The sequence below is a fragment of the Pelophylax lessonae genome (assembly GCF_965119305.1).
Source record: "Pelophylax lessonae genome assembly, chromosome: 2".
In the NCBI taxonomy this organism is placed as follows: domain Eukaryota; kingdom Metazoa; phylum Chordata; class Amphibia; order Anura; family Ranidae; genus Pelophylax; species Pelophylax lessonae.
Window position 1 is genome coordinate 115,595,831 of NC_138769.1, and position 21,895 is coordinate 115,617,725.

Below are 21,895 nucleotides of genomic sequence, written 5' to 3' on the forward strand. Positions count from 1 at the left end.
CCGTAATGCATGTAAAGTAATGAGGTCACATAGCGTAATCCTGTATAATGAACTTTATTTCCCCACACATAAAGATCCCTCACACATTGCACTTACAAAAGTATATACATATCAGCGTAGAACAAAAGAAGGAAGACCTGCGTTCTGTAGCCGTTCCCCGTCGTGGTGGCCCGCTGCTCGGTACCCAGCCTCGAGCCTCCGGGTCTGGCGTCTGACGTCAGCTTCCTACGTGGCCGCGTGACCAAGGTTGAAGTCATTTGCTGACGAAACGCGTCAGGGCATGGTCACGCGGTCACGTAGGAAGCTGAAGTCAGACGCCAGACCCGGAGGCTCGAGGCTGGGTACCGAGCAGCGGGCCACCACGGAGGAGGTCGGGAGGTTGAATGTACCATTTGATTTGGCGCATTTACAGTTTGTATCTGGTGAGTTCCCAATCTTAAGGGTGCACACGGTGGTGAGGTGGAGGTCTCCTGTACACTCGGTTGGTGACGAGTTTTGAGGATTCACAGTCTTGGGATCTACATCCTTTGGATAACACTGGGACTTTATTCATGAACTTTATGGTTTCTCCTGCACATATATATATTTATATATATTTATTTATTTATTTGCAGTTCATATATGCTGTGGACTTTTTTTAGCGCTGCTAGTGTGTCGGCATAGTGGGAGCTATATGCTCTAACACTTATAGTATACCCTTTTACATATATATATATATATATATATATATATATATATATATATATATGTGTGTGTGTGTGTCTGTGTATGTGTGTATCTGTGTGTCTGTAAATATGTGTGTGTGTATATGTGGTATATGTGTGTGTGTGTGTGTGTGTGTGTGTCTGTGAAAATCCAGGAAATGAACAGGCAGAAGCTTCAGCTGCCCACAGTTCAAATGCAGCCAGACTTAGTAGAGGGAGATTTCTGCAGCATATTTGCCAACTACAGAATCACAGTATATATAAAATAATATGCAAAGTGCTTGGAGGGAAGCTTTGAAATGGTAAATATGTTTTTATTACAAATTATGTGAGCAGGCTGCAGTTCTTCTTTAAGTATCTGAAATAAATAAATGTTTAAAAAAAAAACACTGATCTAAAATGTTACATCTAAAAACAGAAATGATTCAATACTCTGTCAATACAAGGAGTGTTCAGCAGTTGGCAGACCTCCACTACAGTACTATATTCCTGTGCATTTGTTGACACTAACTGTGGTCATGACTTGATTGCTCTCATTATTTATGTAAGGAATGCACAGTCGTTGGGTGCTCTCTTCTCTATTCCCTCTATTCCAGCTCTTCCTAACATGTCAGCGTATGATCGCGGGCAGAACCGCCGCGGTTCCGCCCGCGATTCGGAAATTTATTGCAAATTGCGGGACGCCTAGCGTTGCCCGTTGATTTGCAATAGCCCCCCAAACGCCGAGCGATGTTGCCGCGATTTACGCCCGCCGAATCGCGGCAACATCGCGCAAACAAAATCGCGTGACGCAATACGCTCCAAAAAAGTACAAGAGCTTCTTTGGAGCGTATTGCGTCCCGCGATTTTGTTTGCGCGATGTTGCCGCGATTCGGCGGGCGTAAATCGCGGCAACATCGCTCGGCGTTTGGGGGGCTATTGGAAATCAACGGGCAACGCTAGGCGTCCCGCGATTTGCAATAAATCTCCGAATCGCGGGCGGAACCACGGCGGTTCTGCCCGCGATCATACGCTGACATGTGAATGCAGCCTAAGGTCTTGTCTTGCTTGGTACAGGTAAAAGGAAAACAAAAAACATCAGCTGCAGCACTGTGCTGACTTTAATGTGTATATCCTGTATACAATACTGCCATAAACCAGAAATCCCTGGAGTGAAGCTGCTACACTCTTACTGTTGCTTCTACACCCCAAAAAGAGTCATCAGACAAAGTAGTGAATGCATATTAAATTATATAGGTTAACTATTGCCATTGTAATTTATTGCTAGTGCTCAGAGTGGGGCACTTGTGCTTGGAACTTGTCATCAATGTGACAGCTTCCCGTACAGGGCTCATAGTTGTTAGGATGCCGGTGGTCGCCAATGACTCATCTCTGGCCCCATTAAGCTACTAGCTGGTAGATTCCCATGCTGAAAGCTGAATGTAAACAAAAGGGTGGGATGCTTGCTGACTGCATTACCCAAATATGGCCATGCCCATTTTTTGGTCAATGATGAATCACAAAGGAGGCAGACCTAATGGAGAACTCACCCTCCCGCCCATTGCCATCAAGCAAAAGCAAGGCAGAGGTGTGAGAGAATTTTTACAATACCCCCCTCCCCTCCTTCCCCCCAAAGCAAACTCCAGGTAGGTAGTGCTGTGGTTGGGATTAGAACCAATGACCCCAGTGCAGCCTGCTAGGCAGAAGTGCTAACCACTGAGCCGCTGTGCCCATTCTTTACTTTTTTGGAGAGTAAAGCAAACCAAAAGAAATTGGGCCATACTGCATTAAGAGGCACTAAGTTATAAATGCAACATTTACTGCAGGTAAATCTTTGTGGTGAATTTGTTTTAATACACAGTACATAAGCAGTTTGGTGAATTCACTGCTTTATAAATATGCCCCTAAGTGATTTTCATAAATGTCCCCAATTATGTGGCTTATAGGAAGATTAGAATATCTAGCAGATTGGTCCACTGCTGGTTTACACTTTTCCTTTACACATGTAGATACATTTTGGTTAATTTCTCACCTGTCCTTCGAGGGGCCTGTGATACGCTGTCACTGTGAATATGATCATGTACAAAACATAGAGCAAAAACTTCACATAGAATATCTTGCCAGCATAAGAATCCCATTTTTCCTGCATCAAATGGTTGAGGGGTTCCAACACTATCATTTCATGCCGATTCTGGAGATAGAGATCAGGAATATCAATGTGACAGCCCATTTTCACTTATTGAACAGACAAGACAGATCAAACACTTTCAATTATATATTTAACAGACAAATAGAGCAAATAAGAGAAATTTTATTTTTAGGGTTTGTTTTGGGGTCTATTTATTTTTAAAAAAAATAGCTTTCTGCTCCTGCAAAACTGCATGTACATTTTTGTTCTATGCAAATTAAATAGCTGTTGTGAGAATAGGGGAAAATTAAATATTCTTGGGGTAGTTTCTCTTCTTGTTGAAAGAAAAAAAACAAACTTGTAACAGAAAACAGTGCTTGTAAAACTGTATTCTCTCAAGGAAAAAATAAAAGTATTGCAGTATGTGACTGCGGCACTTATTTCCAACTGTACAGTGGTACAGGTATCAACGCATGTTTGTTTAAATCCAATATTAACATCTAAAGAACTGTCACAGACTAAGATAGTCAATGTAAAAGTTGCAATTTTAATGAGTAAAGCAGTGATGACATCCACTTTGGGTGATAAATAGCTATGTATCCCTTGCATACAATGAGGTTGATTTACTAAAGGCACTGCAAGTGCAGTTGCGCTAGATCTGAGGGGGAGCTCTGAAATAAGGGAATGATTTCTATCATCTAATCATGTGCAACCATAAATGCTGTTTTTTTATTTTCCTTGGATGTTCCTCTCAGATCTAGAGCAACTGCACTTGCTTTTAGTAAATCTACCCCTATGTATCCCATAGGCTGACTGATGGCATCTAATCCAATTCAGTCACTGTTCGGGTATTTAGCCTAAATATAACAGCCAGAAGTGCAGATCCTCCATCCATGCTGTTTGGTTTGAAGCCTGCTGGACTAAACAAGAGAAATTTACAAATATATGGCTAACATAAGGCTATCTATACACTCATATATTTTTCTTATTAAGCCCCCATGCTCAACAAGAGAAATACAAAAGCTTCCTCCATCTATGCTAAAAAAGATAAATGGAGGAATCTGCACTGCCAGTTTTTGTATTCATCTGATAGGATGCAGTCTCTGTTAGGCTGACAATATTCAACCTCAACAAACAAGGTGCCCCTTCCACTGGCAGCTGCGGCGAGTTCACTATGTGATGTCCCAAACAAAACTGGTGCTGCCGCTAGGGAGCGGTACAAAATGACCATATAGCAGGCAACCAGGGGAGACAGCGCTACACGGGTTTTTGAAATCTTGACAGTGATCAAATAGTACCAGAAGCGATAACCCAGGTAACAGTTTATTGTTCAATCAAAGTAATAGACACAAGTCAATATGAAATATGATACCAGGCTGTTCTAGTTTGGGGGGGACCAGTAAATGATCCATCTTCCAGCGGCTTTGTTCCCTGATTGCAGAGTGGACCCAGCAGTCATTCATTGGTCCCCACCGAACTGGAACAGCCTGGTATCATATTTCATATTGACTTGTGTCTATCACTTTGATTGAACAATAAACTGTTACCTTGGTTATCGCTTCTGGTACTAGTTGATCACCATCAAGATTTCACAAACCCATGTAGTGCTGTCTCCCCTGGTTGCCTGCTATATGACAATTCTCCGCCTAACTCCTTTTGATTTTTCACTCGAAGTTTGCCGGTGCTGCCAACAGAGATACCCGCAGCCAGGGGCAGGCTGGCAACTTTTGGCCCAAGGGGCAAGTACAAACCAGAGGCCCATGGTGCAGCGACTCGGCCCCCCTCCCACTCCCCCTCTTCCTGTCCTCCCCTTGACCCCCATTCCAGGCTGAAGCCCTGCTCTAGGTACTCTCTACTCACTGGCAAAATCCGGCCAAGGGGCGTTTGGGGGGAGCTGGGAGAGCTCGGTTGGGATTGGCAGGGGGAGGAGAGTCTCCAGTGGGGCATGGAACCGGCCTCTGCTCAGACACAGTAGGCATGTCTGTGGCAGAAGCGGTGCAGCCTTTTTGCAGGGCATTAGAGGGGCCCTGGAGGCACTTGCCCCCTTGCCCCCTGGCCCAGTCCTCCCCTGCCCACAGCTCAAATTTCAGCTAAGTCTTGCCAAATTGGTGAAAATTCAAGCTGTGTATGGTCAGCTTTAGACCTGTCCAAAGATTTGCTAGAAATAATGAACCACAGCATTTACAAATCCTGCTAAATGCCGCATATTCTCTTTGTAGACAGTAGTGCAGGACAATTGGGATGGCAGTCCTAAACAGTAACAACATTTTAGGCCATTTGGGTAATGTGAAAAAAATGGCAAAAAATGTATTTTCCTATATGCCCTTTGCTACATGGAAACAATTTAACCCACAGCATCTTACTCACATTGGCATTACTGTTGAATACAATGGTTTCTAGCACAGAGTCAGCTTCATACGAGTCCACAGATGACATGTCATACAGAGAGGTGTGCACTGGGCCGTACGTCCATTCCGTGAACTTACGAGACAGATGTTTATATTCTGGCTCTGTGATCTCTCTCCGCAGTATGTGCTTGAATAACTGAAAGACAGACAGTTGATAAGTTTTTATATAAGCAACAACATTCCATTTCAAGGAAGCAAACCTCAAATAAGCATTCTTTTTTGGAGGATGACTGCTCAGCAAATGTGGATATTTTATAATACCTTTGTTCCCCAGTTATTTTGGATCACAAATTTTGTTTAGAATGAGGAAAGATTAGAACCTCTGCCAGGATTTTATTTTTGTCTGCACTGCCACTGATAAGAGTTCCTTACAGTACTGTCATACCAGACAGGAACACTGGATAGGAATTAGGGCTTGCAACTGGGACAGTAATAAAAGCCTGGTTCTACTTCTACTACTTCCCTAGTCTGCTAGAGAAAAAAAAAAGTGCTCCCTCATCCTGAACTTTCTAGGACTCTGAGTGGGAAGTGTTCTCTTCCTCCTCTATAACCCCTGGACTGCCCCCCTCCCCGCTGGTCTATTGTGTACACAGAGCAGGCTACAGGAGTGAACTATCTCCTGCCATCCAACCAAACTCTTAAAAGGGCAATGCACCACCTACAGAAGGACCCCACCAAAAGCCAGCAAATTTTAATCACTGGGTGCAAGGTACTTTCTACCACCTCTGGGGTACCTCTATACTAGAAACACTTATGCCCACCCGCTGTTGGGGTTATATGCACAAGAAGTACACCAGGCCCCCTTTAATTCTTCTGAATTGGTTTATGTTCTTTAGAGACTCTAGTTATCCATCTGCAGTTTAATTAAATCTTGTTATAACCTTTGAGAGCTAGCTAGTGGGTAATCAACCATTTCACCCCTTATGGTGCTCTCAAGTCAGTGTAAATACATATTTATTTATGAATCCCTTTTTTGTTGGCATTGCCTTAAAATATTTAATTATTTAGCTCCAATATGTTGTGGCCTAATTCCTGTGTAATTTTACTTAGTGGTAGCTTATTCTTATTCTTTATTTACACAGGTGTAAACGGCCTTAGTCTTTGACCAAGTGTGTCAGAGGGGACCGAGCAGTTAAGAGAGTTGTAGCAGAACCCCTCATCACTAATGGCTCCTGTGGGGGTAAGCGCTACAAATGACTAGGGATGATTGAACTTTTGAAAAGTTCGGTTCGACCAGAACACCCGAATTTCCTAAAAGTTTGGTTTAGATTCCAGAACCCCATTGAAATCAATGGGACCTGAACTTCTGGAATCAAAAAACACCATTTTGAAGCCCTAAAATCCAATAAATGCCCCAAAAAAAGTGCCTAGGGTTCTGGGTCATGCCCCAGGGACTATGAATCAGGCAAAAAAAGTTCTTAAAATTTGCAGTTTTTGATATATATATATATATATATATATATATATATATATGTATACCCCTAACCCAGAATCTGCATAGTGGGGTCACCCTGACATGGCAGAGTTCGGTCACTCTGACATGGCAGAGTCAGTTCACCCAGTGCACATTCATTTGCAGTCATGCATACTGCCCTACAGATCCTATAGCCCATAGTTCATGTTGAGAGCAAGCAAAAGAGGGTGGTTATGTTCCTACATACAGTGGGACCATGAAGAATGAACGTAGCCACTCTTTAACAGGAAGTCATATAAAAGCAGCAAAGCAAAATATTTAGAGATTTGGAGGAATCTGGGAGCAATAGAATAGAATTTGAGTTATGAATACATACTTTAATAGGACTTTTAAAACAAATCCCCTAAAAGTTGTCCTATAAAGGTGCAGACCCGAGTGCAGACCACACGCTAAAATCCTGACATTTCTCCCCACTCCCAGGTTCTTCACTGTGCGTCTGTACCTGGTGCCTCACAGCATTTGTAATAAAAACATCCTGACCTCATCCTGTGTCTAGTGTGCATACATACAGGCAGTCTCACTCATTCTTATGGATGGTCCATACTCATGCTGGCCCCAGCCATCCAGTAAAGACCAACAATAGAAATTAATAAAGCTGTGGGGAAGAAGTGTGCTTGCTATACTAAAAAGTCGCTTCACGGGAGCTATCGTGGTGGCACGCACACGCCACGGAAGGTGCACGCGCGCCCATTCGCCACCAGGGAAGCTGATCTACGGGGCCGGCGGCCGCAATTTCCACCGGGCACCCGGAATCGCACCGTGTGTTGTAAACACAGCAGACCGTTGTTCAGTCAGCAATCAACTCAGAGCTCCTGTGTTCCTCCTATTTAGGAACACAGGTCCCTGTGATGATTCCATAAGCCAATCCCTCTCACAGTTAGAAAATACCCCCCAGGCATACATCTAACCCTTTGATCGCCCCTGGTGTTAACCCTTTCCCTGACAGTGTCATTAGTACAGTAACATTGCATATTTTTAGCACTGATTACTAAAGTAATGTCACTGGTCCCCCCAAAAGTGTCAAAATGTCAGTTAGGTGTTGAATCTGTCTGCCGCAATGTCACAGTCCCCCTAAAAATCGCTGATCCCTGCCATTACTAGTAAAAAAATAAAATCAAAATTGCATAAATCTTTCCCCTAGTTTGTAGATGCAATAATTTTTGCGAACACCAATCAAAATACGCTTATTGGGATTTTTTTTACCAAAAATATGTAGCAGAATACAAATTGGCCTAAAATGATGAAAAATTTTATAGCGCAAAAAAAAAAAAAATTGCACAAGTGATCAAATGCCCTCAAAAGAAAGCTCTGTTTGTGGGGGGAAAAGGACATACATTTTATTTGTGTACAGCGTCGCACGACCGCGCAATTGTGAGTTAAAGTAACGCAGTGCCAAATCGCAAAAAAATGGCCTGGTCATTAAGGGGGAAAATCTTCCGGTCCGGAAGTGGTTAGCTCAAGGTTTTTTACCTTTATGCATTCTATTCCTCTTTTATTCCTCATTGGCTGAGACAGCAGCGGGAGCTATTGGCTCTTGCTACTGTCAATCACAGCCAATAAGCCGATTAGGACAGAGTGAGGTGGCAGAGCCATGGCTCTGTGTTTCTTATGGACATGTAGAGCAAGGTTCAAGAGTGAGAACGCACCAGTTCTCCCAGAGCAATTGGAGGCATTGGCTGAAAAGGAGGAGCCAGGAGCGCTGGCAGGGGACCGAAAAGAGGAGGGTTGGGGCTGCTCTGTGCAAAATCATGCAGGTAAGTTTGACATGTTTGTTATTTATTTCTTTTTTTTATGAACCTTTAATGTCACTTTAAGTCATCATTTAATACTTAACCACCAACCTGGTACTTAGCTCGTACACCTCCCATAGTCCTAACACTTTCACCAACCCCAAAACCTGGCCCTTAAATCTTAAACTCCCTGTCAACACCTAATCTTTAAGTAACTCCTAAAATGTAACGTTAACTTAACTGAACCCATAAATTAGGCCCTAATACCAAATAAACCCTTCTTCTATATTCTCACCTCATTCTGTGCAAGGTCTACACAGACACCAATATCCTAGTGCCAGAATCAGCTGATCCACAGTAATTAGTATGACAGTTCAAAGACAAAAGAAAGGCCAAAACGTTGAAATAACTTGCATTTTCATTATCTATTGCCCATCCAAACAAACCTGTTAACAATTCTTCTCTAAAATAAAGCATTGATTTTACCTTTACCTTAAAAACTACAACAAATATATTTTAGGCCAATTTTTTATTTCAGGCAATTGACTTTAAACTCATAAAAACATGTTCCTATTGTCCTTCACTGAAACATTTGAGACACTAAGATATGCAGATCAGCTAGACGCTACCTAAATGTCCTTTATTTTATTCTCAGACGTCTGACACATTTTAGGAATTCATTTTGTTAAATTACCCTCTAAAACATCCTTTTTAATGTCATTGACCATGATTTTTCTACCATAATTAAACACAAAAAGCTAACAAACGTGAGACAAATAACAAGGACAATAACAAAGGCTAACAGATGAAATGGCATGGGGGGGCAAGGGAAGGTTTTTTCAAACTCCAAAGGACATTCCTCTATTGCAGCTAAGCAACACAGCTTGGTCACCTCCGTGCCTCTTGGTCAATAGGTAATGTACATTTATAGATGGTGGGGGAGAAGTTATGAGAAGATAAAGAAACTACAACAAATCATAAGTGTACAGATTGCATTTGGAATCTGCATTTTAAATGTTCATATAAAGGATCTCAAAGCCATTGAAACTCGAAATGACTTGTAAAGGCTACCATAAATCATAAATGCATTTATTTTAGTTTTATTGTCTAGAAGCTCATGTGCCTTCACCATGACACCCCTATGAAGGGAATTATATTCATTTGTGGTTTTTTGGTGCCTCAAGTCAAATATGGGATTTTATGGGCAGGAGTACAGGAGAATAAGCAAGGGTAGTATAATATACAAAATTTATTGCGATTTGGCAATATATATACAACAATTAAATGGTGACTTTAATGGGTAAAGTCCCATTGTGCAGTGAAGAGGAAGAAATAAAGTGTGTTTTGCATGTGGCAATAAGTGACTTAAAAGTGGATTGTATGTGGTCTTGCTGTTCCTCATGTCAGAAGACTGGGATGAGTGCAGAGGAGGTGCCAGATCGGTGATCCGACATGTTTCGGCCTAATTTGGCCTTTATCAAGGATATTTCACCGATTCTACAGATAATCAAAAGAAGGGGGTATCAAGTTGGGCAATATTGTACTGAAAACATACATAATATAGTTTACACATGTGTGGGTTAACATACAATTGTTTTGTCCACTTCCTAAGACCATGCCTTCCCAGGTTTTGTCCAGGTGCTGCAGGAACAAATATGCTGCATGAGTACATTGAAAGAGTATAAAAGGTATTTGGAAGGCTTAATTTCTAGTAGTATTTACTTTCTGAACCGAATGACCCGATCCAGGATCCAATGTGGTTTGACTGGCAGAATCCACATTGATTGAGATCGTCTATCAATTTAGGGAATATGTAAAATTATTAGGGTGAGTAATAATTGTTGTTATCTTCAATATAACGGAGGTGAAGAAATTCCCAAAATTCTTGAGGGGATGTAAAGAGATCCCCTCACATGTTGGACTTACGTTTGAGAAGAAGTTGTCACAAGTAAAGGCAGCATATGCGCTCCGGGTCCATCTCCTCCCTCGGTGTGGGAGAGACTGAGGCACCCGGAGTGTTCCCCGGCCTTTTAAAGGCAGCCGCACATGCGCAATGATGCGCTGCGTGATGCCAAACAGGTGGAGTCCGTAGCACGGCAAGATGTGCGCCTGCGTACTGTCAGGGCGCATCCCTTGTAGCCGTGCGGACGTGCCTGCGAGGCCGCCGACACAGATTTAGAAGCTGAAGTCCCTGTGCGGGATACAGGAGGGTGAGGACACCGACCATTCAGTTTCAAGAGCCCCGATCGGGGCTTTCTGTGCCGGGAGCCACTGGAATTTCTTATGGGGAGGCAAAAGGAAGTGGATACAGATTATTACATCGGTATAAAAGGAACATGTATCGAAAGGGAAATACATTGTGCGAACAGTGTAAACCCTAAGGAAATCAATAAATTATAGTAACAAGATAATAATTTAGAGCATTTTAGATTAAGGTTGCAGCAATATAATACAAGGAAGAAAAATTCCTGTGGGGAGATGTGGGATGGGTCAGGGTGGGAGACACAAAGTCGGATACCATTGGTCCAGACATGCGGTCAAAGGTCATCAAAAGGTAAAGGGGGGCCAAAGGTCATTTGTGGATATTGGTACAGAAAAGTTATTAATTAGAATAGTCCTTACAGACTATTGAGTAGAGAAGGGAGAAGCGGAAATAATAAAAAATTCGGTTGCAGGGTCCATGCAATCCGATAGAGTTGGAGCATGTATATGATACCAAGGTGATCTGAAAGTAGTCGAATTCCGAATTGATTGTACCAATTTGGTAATCCGATTGGATTTGTTTCTTGGAGAAGAATTTTTGAAGAGGGAATTATATTCATGATCTTTGAGGATCTTGAGGAAAACATTTTCCAGTTGCACAACATGCAGGACTTGGACTCTGTAGAAATTGGTGCTGTAAGAGGTCTCTTGTCTCCCAGCCACCGGGTTAGGAATTGGTAGGAAATATCTTCAAATGAGACAAAAACAGTAGAATGGGGAAGAGCAGAGTGTCAGCTTCACCTGTGGGAGCAAGTGACAGGGAGCGCACCATGGAGGTTATGAACCCAACGGCTGACTGCTGAGGGTCAATGGTTCAGAAAAGCAGCTAACAGGATCGCAGCCACCGTCCTGGACAGGCAGCTAGAGCATAAGATTCCCCAGGGCGCGAAGTCTAAGAGCCAGCAGGTTTTCACCAAAGCCTCTGATGGTGAGGATGGACTTAGCTGCAGCTGACTCCAGGTCATGGCCCTCAGGGTCTCCCAGCTCACGCTTACGGCTGGCTCTGGTGGATGGAGAGGAAGCAGCAGTACAGGGCCACAAGGGATAGTAAGGAGAACAAGTCAAAGGTTGGGGCAACAAGCGGATAGGGATGGTCAGAAGGACAAGCTGAAGGTCGGGGCAACAAGCAGACAGGGATGGTCAGGTGAACAAGCCAAAGTCGGTACAAAGAGATCAGATGTAGAGCACACGGCAAGAAACACACAGGGAAGCCTTCATACAATTGTTGCTCGGACAAAGATGGCCACTTAGCAGCGGGGACTCCGATGCATGGGGCAGGCGGCTCCGATTGCTACCTGGCACCCACGATCGTTCCCTGCTGAGAGAGAAGGACAGGCAGCTGTTGTAAACACAGCTGGCCGTTCTTCTTTCTGTAATGATCACAGAGTGCCTGTGATCCTTCTATGTAGGATCGCAGGTGTCTGTGATAATTTCAAAAGCCCCGCCCCCTTACAGTTAAAATCATTCCCCTATGCTCACATTTAACCCCTTGATCACCCACAGTGTTAACCCCTTCCCTGCCAGTGTCATTATTACAGTAACAGTGCATATTTTAGCACTGATTACTGTAATAACGTCACTGGTCCTCCTAAAAGTGTCAAAAATGTCATTTAGGGGTCTGATTTGTCAGTCGCAATGTCGCAGTCCCACTAGAAATCGCAGATTGCCACCATTATTAGTAAAAAAAAAAAAAAAGAATGACATAAATCTTTCCCGTAGTTTGTAGACGCGATAACTTTTGCGCAAACCAATCAAAATCCGCTTATTGCAATTTTTTTTACCAAAAATATGTAGCAGAAAACAAATTGGCCTAAAATGTTAAAAAAATTTTGATTTTTTTTTTTGGGGAATGTTATATAGCAGAAATTGAAGAATATTGTTTTTCTTTTTTTTTTTTTTTTTTAGAATTGTCGCCATTTTTTTGTTTATAGCGCAAAAAATAAAAATCGCACAGGTGATCAAATACCACCAAAACAAAACTATTTGTGGGAAAAAAAGGACATCAATTTTATTTAGGTGCAGCGTCATACGATCGCACAATTGTCCGTTAAAATAACGCAGCTCCGAATTGCAAAATAAGGCCTGGTCATTAAGGGGGCAAATCCTTCCGGTCCAGAAGTGGTTAATGTTCATTCATTTTTACAGCGTACTGTGTTAAACTGTGTTTTCGGCCAAAGTTCAGATTTAACTCGATTAATAAAAAAATTTATATAGGTTACAAAATTGTCTTTTATACTAACCTCAATTTTACCAGTTTTGGCTGCTAGCTTCAATGGTGTTAGACCTTCCCAGTTGGGAGTTTCCTCCAGGTTCATCTCTGGATCGATTGTTATGGATCTCTTCAGAATGTCATCATACATTTTAGTGATTATCTTAGTGTTCTTCTCTGTGTTATCAGCTACTAAAACCAGAGCATGCAGGACTGTATTCCCATGACTATCTCTGGCTTTTAAGTCAGCCTTACGATAGGGATTGTTTAAGAGATAGTCAACAATATTGGGCTGGTTAGTGCAGGCAGCAAGAGATAGAGGGAGTTCACCTGTGAATAAAAATATTTCAAACTTTAGTCAATAGAATCTGCAATCCCTCCACATCTACAAATGTCTTTCCGAAAGTGAAAAAAAAAATATTTGCAGTAAACCTAAGGATAATTTTTGGGGATGACAGAAGTTTCATCTCATGCTCTGTTTTTGCAAAATCTGATTTACACAATAGGCGCTTATTTGGTCCTTGCCTAAAGCTAGTGTCAAAAAATCAATTCTGCAACAGGAATGATAATAGGCCACTAACCTTTTCTTATGGAGTCACTTCCTTTCTGGGCATACCACCAAGGTGTCTATCCCTCTCTACTCTCTAATGTTTGGGGCTGGCGAGGAAACATAACTGTCTCTATTTGCTGATACTGCTTATGATATGTCATTAATGACAGGGTCAGCTGCCTGTTATGGTTCTAATGACCCATTCACACCAATGTGAAGCCTCTACACTACAGCCTCTATGCATTGGTACTAGTTAATAGGAAATATACATGAATGTAAAATATGTATAACATATGGAATTTGATGCAACAAACTTAGTCAGATTTTTTTTTTTTTTATGCCTTCTATACAGTAGGTTTTTTTATTTTTTATTAGGGTTAACTTTAGTTACTTCTGCAATTACTCGGGTTATCAAGAACATGCTTGTGACATCTTACCAAAGTAAAAACTGACTCCTTTTTTCTTCTTCTGAAAAAATGTGCCCTCCGCTTTGGCATGGACATTAGCTTTGTGTTTCATCAGCAGCTGGACTAGTTGGAAGCTTCTCTTCTCAATAGCTATGTGGAGTGCTGTCTGTCCTGGGGTGACACAGAAAAAAACATCATATGTTTGATTATGTAGCACTAATAAATAAGCTACATTTGCCTTCAATATCAGTACCCAATTGTCAGGAGCTGGATCACCTGCTGGTGGCATTGTGGTTCCCAGAGCTGACAGGTGTACTTCTGGTGTCCATCAGTGGCTGTCTCACAGTAGGCAGTAGATCCCAATAATAACTCTCCACCTGCTTATGGCTGCTAAGGAAGATATATCACCCCTCCTCTAGCTTCTTTCAGAACCCCAGTGTTTTGCCTATGTGCCATGTACCTGGTTATTGATGCTCAGCTCCCAACTTTGATCCTGTTAGTGATCTTTATCCTGATTCCTACCCCAATCCTGTTCCAGTACCTGCATCCTGTACACTGCTATTTATATCTGCTCTCCTTATTCCTGATCCCAGTTCTGATCCCATCCTGATTCATCCTCCTGGCTGATTAGCATCTCCTGTCGTACCCTGCTTATCTGTGTTTTCCCCTTTGTTGTATATATTGTATTATAGATACACCCTCTGGGTCGATTCCTGTGCACAGTCACAGGCCAGTTCCTTGCCCTTCACATGCACTTAGAATGTGCACGTGCACATCCACGTGCAAGTGTGCATCTGCTTGCACAGGCACGCACATCTGTGACAGTTCATGGAGCTAAATGAGCTCTTTAAGAGTCAATGCTTAGCTCCAGTGCTGTCTAGTCTACAGCATTCTAGTGCAATCTGCGTTCTGCATCTGATTCCAGTTGCTGAACTGCTTGTCTTGACTATTCCTTAAACTCTGCCTGCACCGACCCCAGCTGGTCTTCTGACCTCCATTTCTGCCTGCTCCCTTGGCTTTTACACTGCTGATCTGTTACCGATTTGTACCCTGACTACGCTTCTGCCTGCACCTCAGCACCTGATCCTACTACCAGTATCTGACCTGGCTTGCCTGGTTCCACTGCTATTCAACTTGCTGCTGGCTCTTTGTGCAAGCATCTGTCTGCTGCCAGCCTGTACCTCACCAGTCTGCTGCTGTCAGTGCCAGCCTGTTCTACTTGCTGCTGACCTGCCATGACCCAGCTCGCCTACTCCGCTGTGGTTCACCACTAGCTTCCCGTTGCCTGGCCTGGACATCCTATGGGCTTCACTACTAGCAAGACCAACAGGCACTTGTGCCACTCTGCGCTCCTGCACCACCTGTCTACTCAGTTAGGGGACCTGAGCCAGAGGTGTAAGAGAGGCCTTGCTCAGCACATCAGGCGCCCCACCAGGTACATGACACCACTTCTGGCTGATGTCAGTCAGCCGTTTCAAGATCTGGAGAGGTCCTGACTTTAATGCTGGGATCCAACCAGATCCCTGACTGGCAGCTGGCTTAACCACTCCACATGCTACTGAGGGCATGAGCCAGCCGCTTCAACTCCTACCACAGCCCAGTGCTCCAGTCAGCACTGAAGGGGCAGAATAGAGAGCCAGTGACTTACAGTCACAAGCTCTCTGCTCAGTGAAGACAGAGAACTGAGTGATCGGTGGTCTTGATTGCTCAGTTCTTGGTCTTAGAGGCACTAGGAAGTGAACTGTAAATCAGACCCAAAGGAAATCTCTTATGACATATATATTATTGATGGCTCCCTTCTGAAAGTGCTTGTTGCTTGGCTTTCATGCTAAATTTCTAGCTTGAGTACTTTAAACCATGACCAAAAAAAAAGTATGCTGTGAGAAAATTAACTATAGTCTGTTTTTTCATATTGCCATATTGCTGTCTAGAAATTTAGAAAAACTGCAAATTTTTTCTCATTGACATATCCATTTAATTTTATTAAAACACTAAGTCCAAAAGGCTTCCATGCAGACTGAAGGAGTTGGACACAGTTACCTAAAAGAGCTCATAGTTGTCTTTTTCCATCAGCATACTATATTAGTAACAGATCATTTACATGAAAGAGTATGCTTTGTTGTCTTTTCTAAAGTTCCAGCAGTTCTAAATCCCAGGGTGTTCCTGTTTGCAAGTTTGAACATTTCAGTGTGGCTGGCTTTCCTCCACTGACATTGGCATTTCTTTGACCATAGCACCAGTATAACTATAGTGGTAGTCCAAAAGAAAGTACAGCAGGGTGTGATCCAATGCTCTTAATTTCAGAGAAGTACATGTGAAAGCACCCCATTGATTTGGGTCTACCAGTGTCACGTATGGGTGGTCTGTTTCCACCTGGGGTAGACTGGCCAACCTGGACTTGGCAGCAGCAGCTGAGCCTAGACAGTGGAGACACAGAGAGCATCACAGAATTACAGAAAGGGGAAGGACACTGGAGAGATTGGATATCTGGTGGTAATATAAGGAAAGAGTCAGCTTGCCTGCTTGTTCAGCAAAGGTGAGGGCCAAGGGCCAAGTCACAGGATCTAAGGAACCAACCTTTCTTATCAGAGTGCACCACAGGGTGTGATGGGTTATGAGTTTTGCTGTCACTCAAGTAGGCTGCTACCAGAGACTTAGTACAGGTATGCAGGAATGTATGAGTCTCTTTAAGCACAAGGATGCTGGGAACATGGAGGTGTTATAGTAAGGTCTATAACAGGCAGGGTTGCCGAAGAACTACAGGCTGGAGTGCAGGACTCACTGGAGCAGGATATAGGCTGAAGTGTACAGGGTCACAGGTGCAGAATACAGGATGGAGTGCACAGGGTTACTGGAGCAGGATGCAGGATGAAGTCCATGGGATCACAAAAGCAGGATACAGATTAAAATGCACAGGGTTACTGGAGCAGGATACAGGCGGGAGTGCACAGGATCACTGGGTCAGGATAAAAACTGTAGTTCATGGGTAACGTGAGCAGAATACAGGGCACTGGGGTCACTGGGAGTTACTGAAGGTACTCTGGGGCTGGACAGGATGCTGGAAGGAGAAGACATTGAGGACAACAGGGGTCAGGACACCAGAGAGCAGAAAATCACTGGGAATGCACTAGAGAGGCCAATAAGCACAGAGGGCTCAGCTGCTGGCGTGAACATGCACTGCTTAAAACACCAACCTGCACACATGCTAGCCCTTTAAGACAGCTCCACCTCCGTGATTGGCTGTGACACTGGTGGCACTAATGGAACCCGAAAGCTGGTAATCACACACGGGGGGGGGGGGGATTTGTGACAGAGTGTAATTAAGATAGCCAGGATGGTAGAGAAGGGATTTTAGGATATGTGTAGACAGCGTTTCCTTGCTATAGCCAATTTAGATAATTTTGAGTGATGAAAAAGAAAAAGTTGATTCACTTTAGGAATGGAATTTACCTTAAAACATTTATGGTATCTCTTTCGCTATTGTTTTTTCATTAATAATACATATATCTCTGCCCTTTGTCTCTAAATTACTCCCAAGGCACAATTCAAGCAGAAGCAGAGACAGAAATCTAATAGGCATTAGCTTGAATACTTTTATTTCCTAGGCGGAAAGAGCATTGGAATCAACAACATCACTCCATTGCAGGAGGACCAGTTGATGTCTCAGCAGTCTTGTCTAATGTTGTTCTTAATTACCTCTAGAAAGTGACTTATGCATTTGACTGATATAATGCATAACACAGTCACATGACCGGAACCTGCAGGACTACATGTGATGAACTGGAAATAATTAAGCTAACAATTTATGGAACAGGACTCAACAAAGGTAAATTAAGGGAATTTGCAAACTTTAGTGAAGGTGTAGTTAGTTGTCAGTATGCTTCTAATTTTAAAAATATTGTCCATATGATTATAAGAAAACATCAGAACAATACTCACTGTCATGTACTAATAAATTAATTCAACTTAGGAGTTGTGGCTCTAATTTTTCGTTCAAGCAACACAAAGAAAAGTGACGGCAGAAAAAGGTAGATTAGTCCATCGAGTCTTCCCATTTTATTTCTTTTTTTGTTTGTTTTTTTTTTGTTTTTTTCATTAACTTTATTGTCTGACTATAAATCTATGTTTGTCCTAAGTATGCTTGAAGCCATTTACTGTTGACTGTCTCACTACCTCTGCTAGTCGTTTATTCATAGCATCAACTACCCTTTCAGTAAATGAATACTTTCTAAGATCAGTTTTGAATTTTTCCCCTAGTTAGTCATGTCCCTGTGTTCTTGATTTTGGTTTCATATTGAAAAAAACTGCCCCCCTGTCCATATTGTATTTAAAGGTTTCAATCATGTCTCCCCTTTCCCTTCTTCTCCAGACTGTACACATTAAGTTCCTGAAGTTGCTCTCGATATGCTTTATCCCCCAAACCTTTCACTATTTTTGTTACAGTGTCTGGACTCTATCTATTTTATCAATATCTTTGTGTAACTGAGTTCTCCAGAACTGGACACAGTATTCTAAATGGGGTCTCACTAAAGGTCTCCATAGGGGAATCAGAACCTCTTTCCTCCTGCTGGTGATCCCTCTAGTTATGCATCCTTGAATTCTATTTGCTTTTCCCATTGCCTGGTCACACTGCTCATTTGCAATCATCTGAAATAAGTACCCCCAATTTTTTTTCCTCTGTAGTGCTGGCCAACACTGTACCCCCAATGTTGTATTCTGTCAGGGGATTCTTTTTCCCTAGGTTCATTAGTTTACATTTAGAAACATTGAAGTGCAGTCTCCACTGCTTTGATCAATCTTCCAGCAATGCCAATTCATGCTCCATGTTACAGACACCTCCAGGAATATCAACCCTATTACACACCTTTGTGTCATCATCAAAAAGACATATCTTGCCCAACAAACCTTTTGTTATATTTAGATTAATTAGAACAGGGCCTAGTACAGAGCCTTGAGATACTCCACTAGTTGCTGCTCTCTGTTGTGAGTGAGCCCCATTTACAACCACACTCTGGTATCTATCCTTTAGCCAATTGAATATCCACTAAACCACCTAAGGGTTAAGTCCTAGCTTGTACAACTTTTGTATTAGATCATTATGTGGAACTGTATCATATGCCTTGTTGAAATCAAGTTATGCTATGTCCACAGCCCCACCCTGGTCCAAAACATTGATAATATAGTGTATAGTGAAAAAATTAAATCAGATTAGTCTGACAAGATCTGCCCTCAGTCTTGTCATGCTGCTTTAGATCCAGCAAGTTGTGTATTTTCAAGTGATCAATGATCCTTTTTTTCAGGAGTAATTTCATTAACTTGACTAAAACTGATGTTAAACTCACTGGCCTGTAATTGCCATCTTCTACCTTGCTGCCCTTCTTGTGAATAGGTACAATATTAGCTGTCCACCAATCATGGGGAACTTCTCCTGTTAGAAGAGATTGATTAAAAATATCTGTTCATAGTCCAACAACTATATCTCAAAGTTCTCTTAGAACACTGGGATGAATACCATCAGAACTCATTGCTTTATTAAGTTTTAAGTATTAAGTTTTAACCAAGCCAGTTCCTCTGCTACCTCTGTCTCCAAAAATCCTAAAAATGAACCATCATTACTAGAATCAATATGATTCCCAAACTTGTTATTGCTAGTGCAATTTATTTCTGAGAATACTGAATGGAAATAATTGTTTAAATGGTTTGCTTCATTCAGGTCTCCCTAAACATATGTGTTGTGCCCAGTTTCATTTTAGTAATCCCATTGAATTTTTTCCTTCTATCACTAATGTACCTAAAATAGGTTTATCGCTTTTTTATCTCTTTCATATTTCTTAATAGATTTAGCAATTTCCTCCTCTTTCTATGCTATTTCCTTGAATCTTTTACAGTATATGCTAATTTTTTCCCTTTATTATCCTACTTACCTCTTTAGTGAACCATATTGTTTTTTCTTCTGTTTATTCTTACTAACTTGCCTGAAATATAATCTAGTTGCCTCCAGGATGATAGACTTTAATAGTGCCCACTGATTTCTTACTCCTGTCCTTTTACTCCACCCTTTCAATTCATTTTTTAGAAATTTACCCATTTCAGTAAAATTTGTGCTTTTGAAATCTAAAACTTTTGTTTTTGTATATATGACTTTTCAGTTCTTGTTTTAATATCAAACTAAAGACATCGGTGATCGCTAGAACCCAAATTCTCACTCACCTCAATGTCAGACAGTCGATCCCCATTTGTCCGTACTAGGTCTAGAATAAGGTCACCTCGGGTTGGGCTTTTTTACTAACTGTTTTAGAGAAACCCCATTCAGTGCTTCCTTTACATGTAATAGCAGTTTGAGAATCAACACACGTGTGAATAAGCCCTTACCCCTGCCTGGCCTTCCAGTCTCATCAGAGCCCTGCAGCACCTACACATCTGCAGAAGGGGTTTCTACACATTTGCAGACATGGAGAGGTTTGAGACTTCCATACCTGTTCTACCTCCTATCTGCATGTGTACAGATGTGCTGCAGGGCTCTGCTGTACCCCAAGTCCTGCTGCACGTCTGAGCATACGCAGACTCCAGGGGGGGGGGGGGCGCATGTCATTCTCGCCTAGGCTATTAAGTTAGGAAATAAAAAAAATGATTTCCAAGCATGTTAAAGCTCAAATGTCAGTAAGCAAAGATGAAAAACTTTAGGGAATGTAGTTCCAGAAAATTGACTCAAAGCAACCATATTACTTGACGGACTTGATATTACCAGTATTGGTTATACAGACCAGGAAATACATTTACAGGAAGGTGGTGGCAACCAGTAATGGCAATCATAACTACTAAAAAAAACAAGCATTTTTTTTTTTTGTCTGCCTACAGCATGCCTTTAAGTTTAAATGTTATTGATTTCAGAATAGACAAAATATTAAATAATTTGAATATCTTACATTTCCCTTCATCTCACAAGAGATTTTATTAGTTTCAGACATGTCCGCCGCAGCTAAACTTACATTTTTAAAGCAGCTTGACAATTCCCAAATGATCATCCACAATTAAATCCATTAAGAGGTAAGACAGTCATTTATGGATTAGAAGGATAATGTGTTGTTCTCTCCATTATCCAAGTCCAAATTATAGCATTTAAGGGAAAATTGTCATAAATGGGTTGTGATTGTTATCCATTATCTCTCAAGCCATTGGAAGTTACATATGAACTCATTATAATATGTTTTTTCTTCTAATCTTAAATTTATCTGTAGGCCATTGCTTTTAAATGATGTGTCTATGTACTGGCATGTTTAATATATTTGTTAAAATAACATATCTATTATCTTATATACTGTATGCCACATGCTTCATGTGAGGAAAAATATGAAAAGGTAAACAAGATAAATTGTGAAAGGGACTGGAAAAATAAAATTGTAATTGCTTCTTGGAGCTAATTTGTGTTTTCAGACTTTGGCAAAGGGAAAGTAGGCTTCGGATGATCATCAGGTGTAAGAGCTGCAAACGTCAAAAGCCCAGGGGTTTTGTTGCTGGTGTTCAGCAGTTGGAATAGGAGAGTGGTGGTCTGTTGGGTGTGGTCTTTGGTCATCAATTCAAGGAGGATGTAAGGATTTGCATTCAGTCTAATGTGCTCATTTAAGTGAGAGTTGTCAAGGGTGGGTAGATGATTAGCAGTCTCAGGTTGGATGTGGTTGGTCATTATTACAGGGAGAAGTCATGAGGATTAACACGCTGTTTGGAGACATGGGTGGACATTAGTCCAGTATGGGTGGTGAGTGCTAATTTGACCCAAGGGAGTCAGGTGAGACAGGCTATCAGTCTAAGTGGTGGGTGTGGGTTGGGGGAGTGATGAATCATGACTGCTTTTCAGTTGCAGGCAGTAATAGATGACCATCACTTAAAGGTGAACTTTCATTAGGTATTGGTCTAGGTTTGTTTATGGGTGCTGTTTAGTCAGCCGAGTTGATGACTTGGGTTTCAGGTAGTCGTCACTCTATGGGAAGTCGAGGATGATCCCCACTCCAGGGAAGGGACTTAAAGGTGTTCTTCAGTATGGAGA

At 41.9% G+C, this 21,895-nt stretch overlaps 1 protein-coding gene across 2 annotated transcripts in view; it reads right to left on the reverse strand.

Moving 5' to 3' along the window:
* LOC309545327 (transient receptor potential cation channel subfamily V member 1-like) overlaps positions 1–21,895 on the reverse strand; it is a 119,591-nt gene that overhangs the window by 39,760 nt on the left and 57,936 nt on the right. For both annotated transcript variants that reach the window (XM_082244481.1, XM_082244480.1), the window contains exons 5-8: positions 13,882–14,022; positions 12,926–13,224; positions 5,179–5,355; positions 2,716–2,874 (exon numbers count right to left, since the gene is read on the reverse strand). In XM_082244481.1, coding sequence (XP_082100607.1) covers positions 2,716–2,874; positions 5,179–5,355; positions 12,926–13,224; positions 13,882–14,022 — 776 coding nt within the window. The remainder of the gene's footprint in view (positions 1–2,715; positions 2,875–5,178; positions 5,356–12,925; positions 13,225–13,881; positions 14,023–21,895) is intronic.